Here is a 13,474-nt window from a genome sequence, read left to right as displayed (position 1 = left end):
GATGTTTGGTACGATATGCGCAGTCCAATACTTTGGGTAGATACGAGGAGCTACATACATGCTTACATACATTAGGTAACGTAAACCACGGGTTAAAGGCTCACACGGGTCAAAGGCCCAGTGAAAATACATACAAAATACGTCTGTGCGTAACCGTGCACTTTACTTAAAATAAATCGTATTAAAAATCGGTTTTCGAAATTGAATATACATTTAAATTTTAATAATAATAGTATTTTTTTATAAAATTTTACTATTTTTTTTAATTAATAAAAAATAAAAAACATAAAAATGGACTTAAAATAATAATATTTTTTTATAATTAATATTATAATGTAATGATATTTTTTTCCATTTTTCTATAAGTTAGGTATATAGTTAAATATAACATATTAAAATTTGAGATTTTTAAATTAAGATTCCGTAAAGTTATGAATTTCTGAAATATTAGAAATAAGGTGTGTTTTGCGTTGGGCCTTTGACCCGTGTGAGCCGTTGACCCGTGGTTTACGTTACATTACGGGACCCTTTGTGCTTTTTGGCTTGGACCCTTTTCCCTTCCGTAGCGTATTTAGTGTAGGTAGATAATGTCTCCATGTACACCCACCAAAACCCGCTCCGCCGGCTCGAAGTCCCGCTTGGGATCGGCAAATACCGAGGTACAATACACACCCATATACTACATTCAGTTACCTATATACCGATACACATGTTATGTAGTAAGTTCAATATCGATATTGCACTAACATACTACATACTACATACATGGTGTATACATACCTTACGTATGTAGGTAGACACAGAGTAGTACATACGTACCCGCGCGGGGGACCAGTCCCCTGGGTCTCCACGGTGCGACCCTAGGCCGGCTTGTGATATTTTATTTTTACTTCGTACACCGTTTCGACGGGCTGGCTTTTTAATATACTTACTCGGTCGCTTTAATACCTATCTACATATCCACATACATATATACGTACATATACTACGTACATATACTACATACATGTCTTATAATACCTACTTACTATGCAGTGGCTCCTTTTTTTAAAATCTTTATTTCTGGGGCGCGCGGTAGTGCGTGGTGGGGTGGTGGTGGTGGTGACGTGCCATCTACTGTATGTACATACGTATAAGAGGTATGTATGGATACATACGCTATTGTTATTATTATAGGACGGCATATGTGTGTGTATTTATATTGGGTATATGATACGTAGGGAAATAGATAGAAGATCGATAGAAAAAGTAGACAGACGTAAGGCATCTATGTATGTATCTTCCCAAGATAGGAATATTATTGATAATGAAGTATGTACGTATTTATCTGCTCCCTTCCAACCTCTCCATCTTTTGCCCCCCGGCGAGATACGCCCTGTTATTTTCCCACCAACCAATACCTCTACCTAACATACGTAAGCTCATGAGGGGAGGGGGGAGAAGGGTCGTGTTGTTCGTCAAGTCGTTGCCGTCCACGCTCAGCCAGCTGGGATAGGTATCATCAACCCATACCCACCCACACACACACGCAATCTGAACCCCTGCGATTGGGAAGGGGTTAGAAACCAAGATCCAGCAGGGCACGGAGTTAAGGCGCCTCTCCCATGTATGACCTTTCGTTTTGTCGTCATCAATTGCGCGGGAGTTCTTCGGCGCATAAACCCCAACCCAACCTATCCCGTCCTGTTTGTTGTCTAGGACTTACAGACTTACACTAGTTATACCTACGAAATATGCTGTGTGTCCGTCCCAACATATGTCAGTCAGTCAGCCAGTCAGTCAATTAATTCTATGCCCTCACGGGGCGCGGCGGCGTATATAGTCTAGGTAGGTATCTATATGTATATTCTACGTGCGGCAGCGAATAGGAGGAGATAAATGACCAGCGGGGCATGGCGCAAACAAACAACAAAACCTAACAGTTAACTGACTCGCTCACCTTTCTTCTTCTCATCTACCGTAGGATGGCGCCGTGTGGCGCACGCATGGCATGGGCTTCGAGACACAAGGCCTCGTAGCGTAATAGCTGACAGCATCGTGCAACGTGGTTTTCGAAGCTGCAGTCAGCCTACATGTCATGTCATGTACGTGAGTCCCGTCCTATACACCATCCCATTATACATTACCTAGCAAGGTACTCCCCATGTACAATACTCTCCACGCGTATACGTAACAGCTAGTTATGTATGTGTATATATATCTTCCAATACATATGTCATACGCACATATATAGTAGCTACCGTGACGTGACCCCATATACTAACTATTAGCCATCTCCCAGCGCAGCTTTTCCTGATTCCAGCAGCCGCTACCGGCCGTAACGAGTTCTGTTCTGGTAGCCCGGTTTCGTATCTCCGAGTGGGACCTATATTTCCCCTTTCGTCTTCTCGTACGGGCTTACAGCAGCGGGCCAGGTTCCCCGTTTTGGGCACTCTTCCCGGCCGACAAAGCTCAATATTAACCCACGGAGGAACGAGCACGGGCGTACCCTAACAAGTTCTACCTATGTATACATGTATGTACTACGAACAGCGAAAGGGTGTGCTCCCTGCAGGAAACGTGACCAGCCCTCTTCGAAGAGGTGGAAGGGCTAGGAAGGGTGGAAGAGAAAGAACCGCTGTGGCGTGCGCTTTTCGCGTGGCATCGAAATTGAATTATGATCTGATGGCCAACTAGCCGCTGTCTGAACAACGACATGCCTCGCTTTGGCCATGCGATTGGATCATGCGGCGATTGCAGGATTCTTAGCCTCGGCCAACAATGCTCTTCTCGTGCTATCCACCTACGAGTGACACAATCCGCCCCCTTACTAGCTTTAAAACGCTCGAATGATCCTTCAAAATCGAGCGAGGCGTATACCCACGTTACACAACGGCCTTGTTGTGTATTACTTTGTTGGCTCAACTGTAAGCGTTGGGTGGAAGGGTAACACATAACTGTTAGTTATAGTTATATCAAAGTGAACTTTTATTCTTCCCTCCTTATTGACTACTCTTCCGCCTTGAGCGTCCTCGCTTTATTCCAATCCTTTTCCGTATGTAGTCCTACGGCGTATGTTGCTTTCAAATGCCACAAATAGGGGTATAGTACAGGGTATTCTTTATAAACAATAAGACATGAAACTGAGACTTGGTAACCAACTGTGTGAGTCCTGAATAATAAATAAAAAAAATAAAAGGAGGCGCAACATGCAGTTAATCCAAACAGCCAGATAAATCAAATCATTCAATGCAAAAACAAGGATATCCAAATCTCATCCTCGTGCCCGCCTTCCAAATGCTTTGAGGCCGTTCAAGACATGCATATCAAAATCAAAACGCCCGCCAGGATGCTGCCCAACCCCAACCAACAATGGGCTATCTAGTAAACTAAGCGTAGATCTTCGGTCCAAGGGCCGAAATATAATCTTGTGAAAGTTGCGATGGTACCAATAAAGTAACGGATGACTCGCTATCGTAAACGAACTCGACCATTGTCGAAGGAACTTATGGTGTAAGATAGGACTACCCCGAAAGCATGTTATCGAAGCCTTGAAGGTCCTCGTTCCAGTTGCGATAACGGGGAACTCTTGGATTGAGAGGCTTGAAGAGGATCATCGCCTTCCCCACCAGCCAATTATACGTCTCGGTAAAGGCTTTAGGTACCCTAACCGTGTCCACCACGCCATTAGAAAGTATGGTAATAGAGCCGGAAAACCAATGCGAGCCGGCTAGAAATAAGCACAAGCCTCTTGATGTAAGGTTCAGAACAGGGACATGGAGATGACACGCTCGTATCGTATAAGTGTTGCAAAGCCGATGCTTCCAACTACCCAAATTAACACCAAAACCGGACGCTCATCGCTTGGGTTTCTTCGAGTATCCCGTTATCTCTTTTCAAGGCCGACAGGCCTAGTGCGAATGTCACCAGCTCCTAGACAACTCCGCTTTTGACGTATCCATTAATATTAGGCACTATTTCCTTTTCATGTTTGTCAAACACAACGGACATATCCCCAGATTGGCCAGAATAAGTTGGTATCTATGTAGATATTTCGTCGGTAAAGTTATTCGGCTCGAAAGGGTAAAAAACTCTATACACGTGTATGGGGTCTCCTACGTATTAGATATGAGCATTGTGGCCATTATTTTTTTGGGTGAAAATTTAAAGCAATGTTAATTGGATGGGTAGCACAATACTCATGATAATCATGTGCATGGTGAAGAGCAATGACAGGTGGCCGAGTGATATTCAGAGGGCGTATACATACGAGTCTGTTTGCCATGGTCGACAAAGGATATCGCGAGATAAATCGTGATGTTGCCAGGATGACATACTGCCATTAGGAGCCCGTTTGATCTCGGGGATAGGGATCATTGGAGGAGGACGACTCGTTGGGGGCGGTGGTTGTCGCGGATAGTCGTCATACGAAACCCTCATCCTCTTAGAGGATAGGCCAGGAAATGATTCGGGAGACGGATGGCTCATTTTCGTGGTACGCGGTGAGACTGGCGTACTTGAGGCGCTCCTGGGTCTTCCAAAATCTATTGCGCCTGGGTGCGACCCAAGTGACCTAGATAGTTCGTGTTCAGCCGGTGAAGCCACCGGAGACGTATTGTGACCACCTCGAGGACTATGTTAAAGATTAGTACATGGAACGCAACACTACTCCGGCAGCACCAACTCTCTAGACTCACGCGTTCTTAAACTTGCAGATCCTGCCGAATTTTTCACACTGAACACATCGAGGATAATCAGGGTCGCACTTGATCTTCTTCTCCCGACACGTGAGACAAGCTATCGCAAGCCGCTTCCTCGGCTTCCCGGCCTTCGTTACTCCCCAATGGGCATTAACCGGCTCTCCATCAATGACCGTCTTGCAGTGAGTCCCGTCATCATAAAAATAACATAGTCCCTCTCCGGGGACCTCAGCCTGCTTCACAAATCGAGGCAAAAAGTGCGTTCCTGTCCATATCTTAGGTCCTAGCCCGTCTTTTACCGGCGCACCTTCAGGTGCAACTGCGTTCGCCAGAGACGGCGAGTGGCTTGACGGGTCTAGACGCATTTGACTTTCCCTCTTGAATACCGGGCTTGATTCATAGCCATATCGTTGGCTCAGGGGAGGGAGTGGCATACGCTCGCTTACCGGTCTGTAAGGGGGACTTGGAGGCCGGGACTCGAACACATACTCCCGCCTTGAATCCACCCACCTTCCAGACGGAACAGGTTCCGCTTGCGTTGCACGATGCAAATGCTCATACTCGTGCGTGGGAGACCTTAGCGGTCCAGGAAACTGAGAAGAAACTGAGGGGAGCGTTGGCCGTTCCGCCTCCGGCCTCGGCTCATAAACGCTACGAGGCTGGCTCAAGGAAGGAGATACGTTTGGAAAATAAGAGGAGCTTCTTGAGTGTGGCCTATCCAAGGGAGAGTGCGTACTATGGAGCGGGCTTGGTCGATCCGGAAGAGGAGAATGTGTTGGGCGGACGTGGTGGTGAGGAGGGCCGAACAAGCTACTTAAAGGCGGGAGTTGCTGTCGAGGTGCACTATTAATATCTCTTCGCATCTGGCTGTCCTCAAAATCTCTGGTAGCCGGCATATCTGGTCGGGTGCTTGGGTCATAGTTAGACATAGGAGGAGAAATAGGCGCGGGAGGAGTCCAAGCTGGTTCCTCAGGAATCTTAGGTGTGAGAGTCGATGAGCTCGGGCTGACCAGGCCAGGAGGTGTATTAGGAATGGCGGATGGACGATGAAGTTCTAATCTGACTGGTATCCCCATTGAGATGGAATGCGATGCTGTATAATTCCTTATAACATATCAAGCCAAAATCTAGCAGCTGTTTGTATGTTCGCAGGTAAAGCTATGAAACTAAGAAAAGAACGGCGTAGATAGAAATACGACGCCGAATTAGTTGGATGTTTTGGGTATCTGCCGGGTAAAGGTCGTCCAGCGGCGTAGTTGCTAAGTACACACAAGCCCACCCTCTGAGCTGTAAGTCGTCGAGCCGAGTCGCTGAGAGTGGCCAGAATTCCGGATAATTGGCCGTTCAGATTCAGCGTGGTGCTGTCCAATCCGGAGTGCTTTCTAATCGTCTATTAGGTCCGTGAGGAATGCTGATAGCGGTCTACGTGCTTGACGGCTAGATCAGATGGTGAACAATGTCAGATTCTATATAAGCTGACATAGGCGAAGGGATAATAGAGCCCCGACTCGCGTGATAGTCAAATTTAGCCAATGTACGATATTGTAAGTGAGCCTGTAGTGTGTGCCTTCGTATGTTGGGGAGAGCTATGAAAACATGTACCCCAGCGTCAGCGAGGTTGGATGTATAGATACAGTAAAAGGAAGTTTGATATGGACGTTATTGATGAGGAAATATGATTCGAGAGGGCAAGGCAATTATTGAAGAGAGGAGGGATTGGGAGGATGAGGTATTGTATGTATGGTCTAGTAGGTGTGCATCTCGTAACTAGATTTGTTACACAGATGGCTTTCAAATCTTGTTACTTAGTTGTTACTTAGTCTGGGGTCACCTTGCTGAAAGAATAGGTACATAGGAAATGTAGGAATAATACCTAATAATAAAGGTAATAACTACCTACCTCTATGTAAGTAGTATGTACTATAATATGTACTAAAACCTAGACCTCCATGGCCACTGCCCCATGCCAAGTACAACGAACGACTTGGTAAACCCCCTTGTCATAAAATTCGTGAGGTGCTCTTTCCACTCATGATAGCTAGGTATCGGCTCCGACGGCATGGTGTTGGTTCTCGTCCGCGGAAAGCACGAAAGCATGTACTTGCCTAGTCACTTATATTAGACGTATGTAATGGTAAAGAGCGAATTGGCCGAGTATGCCTAGCCTAGCCGGACATAACCTAGCCTTTCTAAGTCTAATTAATTACCTAGGTAACTAATCGTTTAGAAAACGAAGTACATACGGAATATGGGGCAGCGGCTCGGGTAGAGTATGTACATACTCGGTAAAGGGAATAAGTGAGATCAGGGTCAGGGTTCAAGGTCAGGGCTAGGAGGAGGCTAGTCATTACGGGGTTACGCCGATATAAAGCTAAAGGAATGCCTGGAGATCATAGATCATAAGGCGATAACACCCCCCTAGTACACTACCGTAAGTAGATTGATTGTATGTAAAGTATATATGCAGTCTAACTAGGGGTTGCGTGTTGTGGTTGTTACATGCTATTACTTGGCCATGATTGCGGATTATGGATTATGGATTGTGGGAAGAGAGACATGATATTAACTTCGATTGACGTGGGCCGGTACATTTTAGTCCAACGGAGCTGATCGACAAATACAGCCAAAGTACCTTTTATGTACCGTATCTCCGTACACTAGTTGTTGCCCACTGCCCGCTGCCCGCTGGCCGTTGCCCGTGCCCGTGCCTGCCCCCGTGTAAGCAGCTCGCGAAGTACGGTCGAGGTACGTACTCCCCTGCTCCCGTGGCTCTCCTGGACAGTTAGCTCGATTTACCGAAGTGCGCGTTTGTCAACCTATCATTAGAGTTGCATGCTTGTGAAACGTGCTATATGTATATGGGGTAATTAGGAAGCGTAAGCGAGGGGTACCGTCGTAACGAACAGGAATCCCAAGAGAACCGTCATTCATATACCCATGGTTCGTTCTTTTAAACTTCCCTACTATTTACGCATTCTAGAAACAATTCACGGAGATAGCAGATCCAACAAAGGGAAAACAGGAAAAAAGAGGTCGCCGACCTGTTTTTCGCAAACTTACGGGCTATAACAAATATAACTAATCCTAGAGGAAGCTTTTCTTTCTCCCTTCTCGTACCGGGTTTTAGCGCTTAGTCGGTTATTGGCAGCGAGGAAAGAGAATGAAAGCCAAAAGCCAAAAGCCAAGATCTGTATAGTAAGTCCCGGGTTCCAGACCACGTATATGCACATACGGCTGATACATAATCTACATAAAGTAAGCGGTAGGTAATTTCGACAATTGCCCAACTTCTTAAGATAGTATACTCCTAATACTCCCACGACGGCTAATTGGTAACGAAAGGAGCTCGTGCGCCGGCACGTAGCACTCTAGTGTGATTCCAATGGTCTGGGTGCACTAGTTGGTAGTACTTCTCCCTTCCCTTGATTTTAGTCTCATATTAGTGTAGTCTCTCCCCCGTACTGCCCGCTTGGCACCGGCTTCATCTACCGCGTATGGAATAAGCTATCCTCGCTAGCATAGATCTAGCACACCTATACATTAGCACTTATAGAACCTATTAACCTAGTGTATAGCACGAGCTATGTCACAGCTATCTACTACGTACATAGAAAGGGTTAGTCATGGTTAGTTAGACTTCGCGACTGCATGGTCCTTTTGCAGGCGTGACGCTTGCAGCCGCGCACTAACACTCTAAGAAAGAGCCTGGCGTGAAGTTTATTAATCACTCCTCCTTATTAACGCTAGTCGTCTCAAGAATCCTGACTTCCGGAAAACTAACTGCTAGCTTGAATCTATCAAGTTTGCAACTTCGCAAGTCGCAAGGGCTCATACGATCAGCACCCGAGAAAAATCTTGGACAGCTTAGAAGAGCTAGACCGTCTTGGGAAACTCCTTGGCGATATACACTACAATGCACAAATTCCCCACCAGTTTCCACATTATCAACCCTCCTCCGGCCCTTTCGTTGTCGGCCGAGTGGGAGGAGCCGCTCGATGTACTGCGGTATAATACGCAGTAATATGCGTTGCATGGGAAGTAGGTAAATTCATCATCATCACTCGAGCTAGCCGGACGGGATCTTTGGACCTAAGCTAGGTACTTACGGGACCAGACCTCTCTGGGCAAAAAATATGTATCTCATTTCGTCTGTCCCCTTTGGAGCCCCCCGAAACTTGCATTCGCTAATGTTCTCCTTCTAGGGAATGGGCTGATGGGGCTACGTAGAAAAGAGGAAGCCGGGCTTTTGCTCCATGCCCCCGCCACACATGTAATGATCGCTGTAGAAGGGCGGATGGCGTTTTATTTTATTTTATTTCTATTTTAAAGCCCTGCTGAACTGTCGCGCGCGTCACTTTGTGCTACTGCATCCGTGCTTCAGATTATAAACAAGCTTGTCGCAGACCTGCCGACTCGATCGAAACGGGAAGACAGCATCTGCATCTGTCATCTAGCAGTTACAGTGTTAGTTCGGCGGTATTCGTAGATGGTTGGACATGCCGGCATCGAGTCCGGCCGAAAAGTCCGGAGAACCAGCAGCCAGGGAAGAAAACAAAAGCCGATGACATGTGGAGATACAATACCCCTCCAATAATAAGACAATGGCATGGGCTTGGCTAGGTATCTTAGAACTAGAGGCTGCCCAACTGCGACCGGCAATTGTTTTCTATCACCGGCAGCTAATTCGCAAACTAAGATTATCATGCAAGGGTATCTATCCATCGACTCGTCAATAATTCGAATTTATGGTAATTGAGCACATGTTGTGTCGCCTATGGTACGGCACATTTTGCTTGTACTACTTGGTATAACAAGTTGGGAGCCTCATAAATCAGCTCTATTGAGTATTGACAGCTCAGGACTCCTTTCATTGGTCTATCCGTAAGTCTGCGACAGGGACTTAAGTGGGAAAACTTGGCGGAGGTGTCAACCGAACATGCTCGCCACCAAGTCGCGCGCTCTCGGCGGAAGCACGGATGGGGCACAAGCTGAACTGGTTTACCCCAGCTCGCTACAACTTTCTCGAGACTGAAAGCGGTCTCTTGCTTCCACGGCATACATATGGCATACCTACATGGCATACCTACATACATGTTATTGCCCCTCGTATGTATGTGGTTTATTTTTCATGCTTGCTCCCCAGCTCCCTAGATATCAACCAGACCATAGAATTGATGATCCTACTGACTCGATCCAGCTGATTGGGTTAAAGCAATCAACATTTCGGCGTTTCTTCTAGTGGCCACAATGTCCATGTGACCAACCCGAACGTCGGATGAAATTTTTCTTTATGACCTATCGCAATACCAGCAAACCTGGTGGCACTCGGTCAGACTAGGGGATGCAACGCGAGAGCCTTCAGAAGGTTTTCTCATACGACAAGACAAACCCAAGAATGGACGCTTGCAGGTCATCATTTCCTAAATGCGCAGTCAAACCAAAGTTAGCGTGGCAATTCAGAAACCGAGCAAGCCACGAGCCTAGGTTAAGTGTATCTAGCATCGATTTTCAAACCGTCGGATTTAATCGTTGACGGCCTAGGGGTTAGCTTCTTTGCTTAAGAGCTAGGAGTTGGCAGACTAACCTACCTAACCTACACTAATTAGGAGGTCATCTTAGTGATCTATCTAGTCTCGAAGATCAAGCCACGTCTCATCATCCCGTCCAACCCATGCAGCTTCCTCCGCTGCGTCATGCCCATGTCGAACAGGACACGTACAGATTAGCGAAATGACCCTCGTGGCTCAGTAATCCGCAGTGCCGAATTTCAACGGGTTTGGCTTGGTCTGATGCATATCGTATACTATGATCGACGCCCCCCGGACGTAAGGGCCATCGCCTCCTGCCCGCAAGAGCAAGGTTCTGTCGCGGAATTATCAAGGATGATTGCCCCCCTGAGCGAGCTTGAGCTAGTAACTCCTTTGATCTGTCATTGGATGTACCTATATCAAATATTTCAGTTGGACAAAGCTGAAGCCGAGGTTGGGTCGCTCGTGACATAAAGAATCAAGAGTAATTGCGGCTCAAGTGGTTTTTTTTCCTGCCCTTTTCAGAAAGCAAACATGGATCTTTGCCATCCTCATACTATGTATGTATCACCATCCCTTGTCGGACACGAGTCGAGTACATACACTACCGAGCAAAACTAACTTCTTACTCATCTCTTAATAGATCCTATGTATGTATTATCATCCAAGGAGGGTCAATAAGCAGTACTATCCTGGCGAGAAGTGGTAAGACGCCTAGGCAATCCTTCCGCAGGGTCTCATGGGAGGCAACACGGCTGGGCTGAAAATGGCGCGCGTTGGCGTTGTATGCTGTAAGTTGAAGGAGGGAGAAGTGGACTAGACTAGACTTTCACACTAATCCAAAAGCGAGAAAAATGGTCTAAATCGTCTGAAGGGCAATGAAAGGTTGTCGTCGGCAATTGTACAATTGTCCCTCCTCTGATCCGTGCCCCGGTGCTGTGGGATCTTGGACGGACGCTAGTTAACCGATGAAGCACATACCAGCATACATTAGGTACAATAACCTGGTCTAGTTATGTTGTTAGGTAGGTTAGGTAAATTAGTGCAATTCCGTAGTGTAGGTATGTTATACCAAATAATAAAAAAAAATAAAAAAAAAAGAGTTGGTGCCTGGAGAAGGAAGTTGCCCGGACCCGGACTTATCTTCCCTTTGACGTTCGCAATAAAACCCACCTGTTAAGAACTGAGGATCGGCTGTTAGACAGGGCCATGTGGCTGGGTCGCACTCAGCTCCAGCTTCCTTCGCGGCTGCAGATGCTTGCCGAGCGGCGCCATGTGCCCCGTGCGTGAAGTATCTAAGAAGTACCTAATATTATCCCTTCTAGCTTATCGTATGTAACTTGTATGTACTTACGCTAATAGTACCTAGCTCGTTATGGGGTTCCAGGTACTTAATGCCGGAGTGACATGATTTTTACATTCGAATTGGATCCTTTACTCGGTAGTCGCCAATACTGCTAGTAATTGCCAATGGGGACTAATAAGTAAGGGACTTACCGTGCATCTAGTCAATTATGGAGCTCAAATGGGTCGAGTAGGTAGGTGAGCAGATGGTGACCGAAATTATGATTTTTTTTTTTTTCCCTTTTTTTTTCCTTTCGAGTACAACGTAGTACGTAGGTAGTATAGGTAGTATAATCAGATAAGGGGTGGGTGAGATCGGTAAATCAGCAAGAGCTCGGGCCAATAGAAGCTTGATTTATCGGCTTCTAGAAGGTCAGAACCGTTCGACGGACCGGAGCAGCCCCGGGAAGCAAACCCGAAAAAGGCAGGGGTCTCAATTCTCTCACTTTCCTCTTCAGGGCCAAATCCCGACGCTCTACCAATAGCCTTCCCAATAAACCGGATCAACAACGCCCCAGACCAAAAAAAAAAGTCCTCCCTCACCTTTTTTTACCTTTAGGTTAGTCTAGTGCATGTACGAACCATGTCAACCACGCCAACCGTCGCCAAACCCTTGCCCACATACCCAGCTACCGACCCCGAACTTTCTCTCTCTTTTTTTTTTTTTTTTCTCCTGCTTAGCTGCTTATTAGCTACGTGCTGACATATTATTACATACATCATCATCATGTTAGGAGCCGCTGCAACGTATCAGTCGGGGGTCGTTGGTACACTCCGGTGCCCGTTAAAAGCCGAGTCGCTTCTGGATCCCGTACGCACATACGTAATCTTGGCAATGTTATCATTGCCAAATTCCCAATATTGTGCCGGGCCCGATCTACCTCGGCAGTCACCTGCGAGCAGAGGCTTGCCCAGTCTTGCCCAGTCTGCTAGTTTTCCTGCTGACAGCTTGACAGGCCACTCAAACGACTGGGCAGACTGGGCAGACTGGGCTTCGTCTGCCCAGACATGTTATGCCATTTTATGATTCATAGCGCGCATCCAGCATCCACACGCGGGTACAGTTGACAGGACAGTCGATTTAGCTGCGCTGCGCCGTCTCAATACATGCACGAGGGAAATCCTTCATGCCGACCACGTTCTGTGGCGCTCTACGGCGTGTCGTATTGGACTTGTCTCATTCATCCAAATAGGTAGCGACGGATTTTGCGATATTAGAACGGGGTTGTTTCCGCTTCGCATATACTAGCATATAAGACAGGCTTAGCAACCAGCCATGAACCAGCGAGCGACAGGAGAACGAGAAGGCGGGCGCCCGCGGGGTTGACTCGTCGGTGTCTATTTTTAGCTTCTGCAAAGTATGGAACATAATATATTATAAGACGGGTATTATGGTGAATGGTAACGGTTTTTTTGGCTCTAATCTACCCACAGCGCAACCGCAACCGGGTAGATACAGCAAAATCCTACCGAATGACAAGGTAGGTTTTTTAAAAATAAAGTGTCCGATAGGGAGTCTAGAGTAATCCAATCTTCGCGGTGGGCTCCGGATCTTTATTTTCTTACGACATCCAGATCCGCAAGGTCAGCGATACATACCTACCTACCTACCTACATACACTACATATACCGAACGCTACATACGTACATACACACATACCCTATCTGGGTACTCACACGACCAAGCCTCACGAGATCTCGTTGTGTCGCGCAGCCGCATAGGATCATGTGTTGAGATTCAGGGCTGATCCAACGAAAAGAGGTTCAACACGCGATGTGGGAAATCCCAACACCGCTTTTCTTTTCCCTTTTTTGTTTTCTACTACCCTGTAGGATTTTAGGAGGATTGTGCGATTGCGATTGTGCGGCACAAGAGCCATTGTCTGCATCTTCGGCCCGGCCCCATTGATCTACAGACTACAG

At 46.7% G+C, this 13,474-nt stretch overlaps 1 protein-coding gene across 1 annotated transcript; it reads right to left on the bottom strand.

Moving 5' to 3' along the window:
- Nucleotides 1-4,072: 4,072 nt before the first annotated feature.
- F5Y00DRAFT_251256 (uncharacterized protein) lies at nucleotides 4,073-5,755 on the bottom strand (the record flags this gene model as incomplete). Its single annotated transcript, XM_048009810.1, has 3 exons — nucleotides 4,073-4,094; nucleotides 4,250-4,612; nucleotides 4,677-5,755. 3 exons carry the CDS (start codon nucleotides 5,753-5,755, stop codon nucleotides 4,073-4,075), a joined length of 1,464 nt encoding a protein of 487 aa, XP_047868134.1.
- Nucleotides 5,756-13,474: the final 7,719 nt, after the last annotated feature.

This window comes from Daldinia vernicosa (genome assembly GCF_022497035.1).
Source record: "Daldinia vernicosa strain CBS 139.73 unplaced genomic scaffold F5Y00scaffold_7, whole genome shotgun sequence".
Taxonomy (NCBI): domain Eukaryota; kingdom Fungi; phylum Ascomycota; class Sordariomycetes; order Xylariales; family Hypoxylaceae; genus Daldinia; species Daldinia vernicosa.
This window is presented reverse-complemented; position numbering and strand designations above follow the sequence as displayed.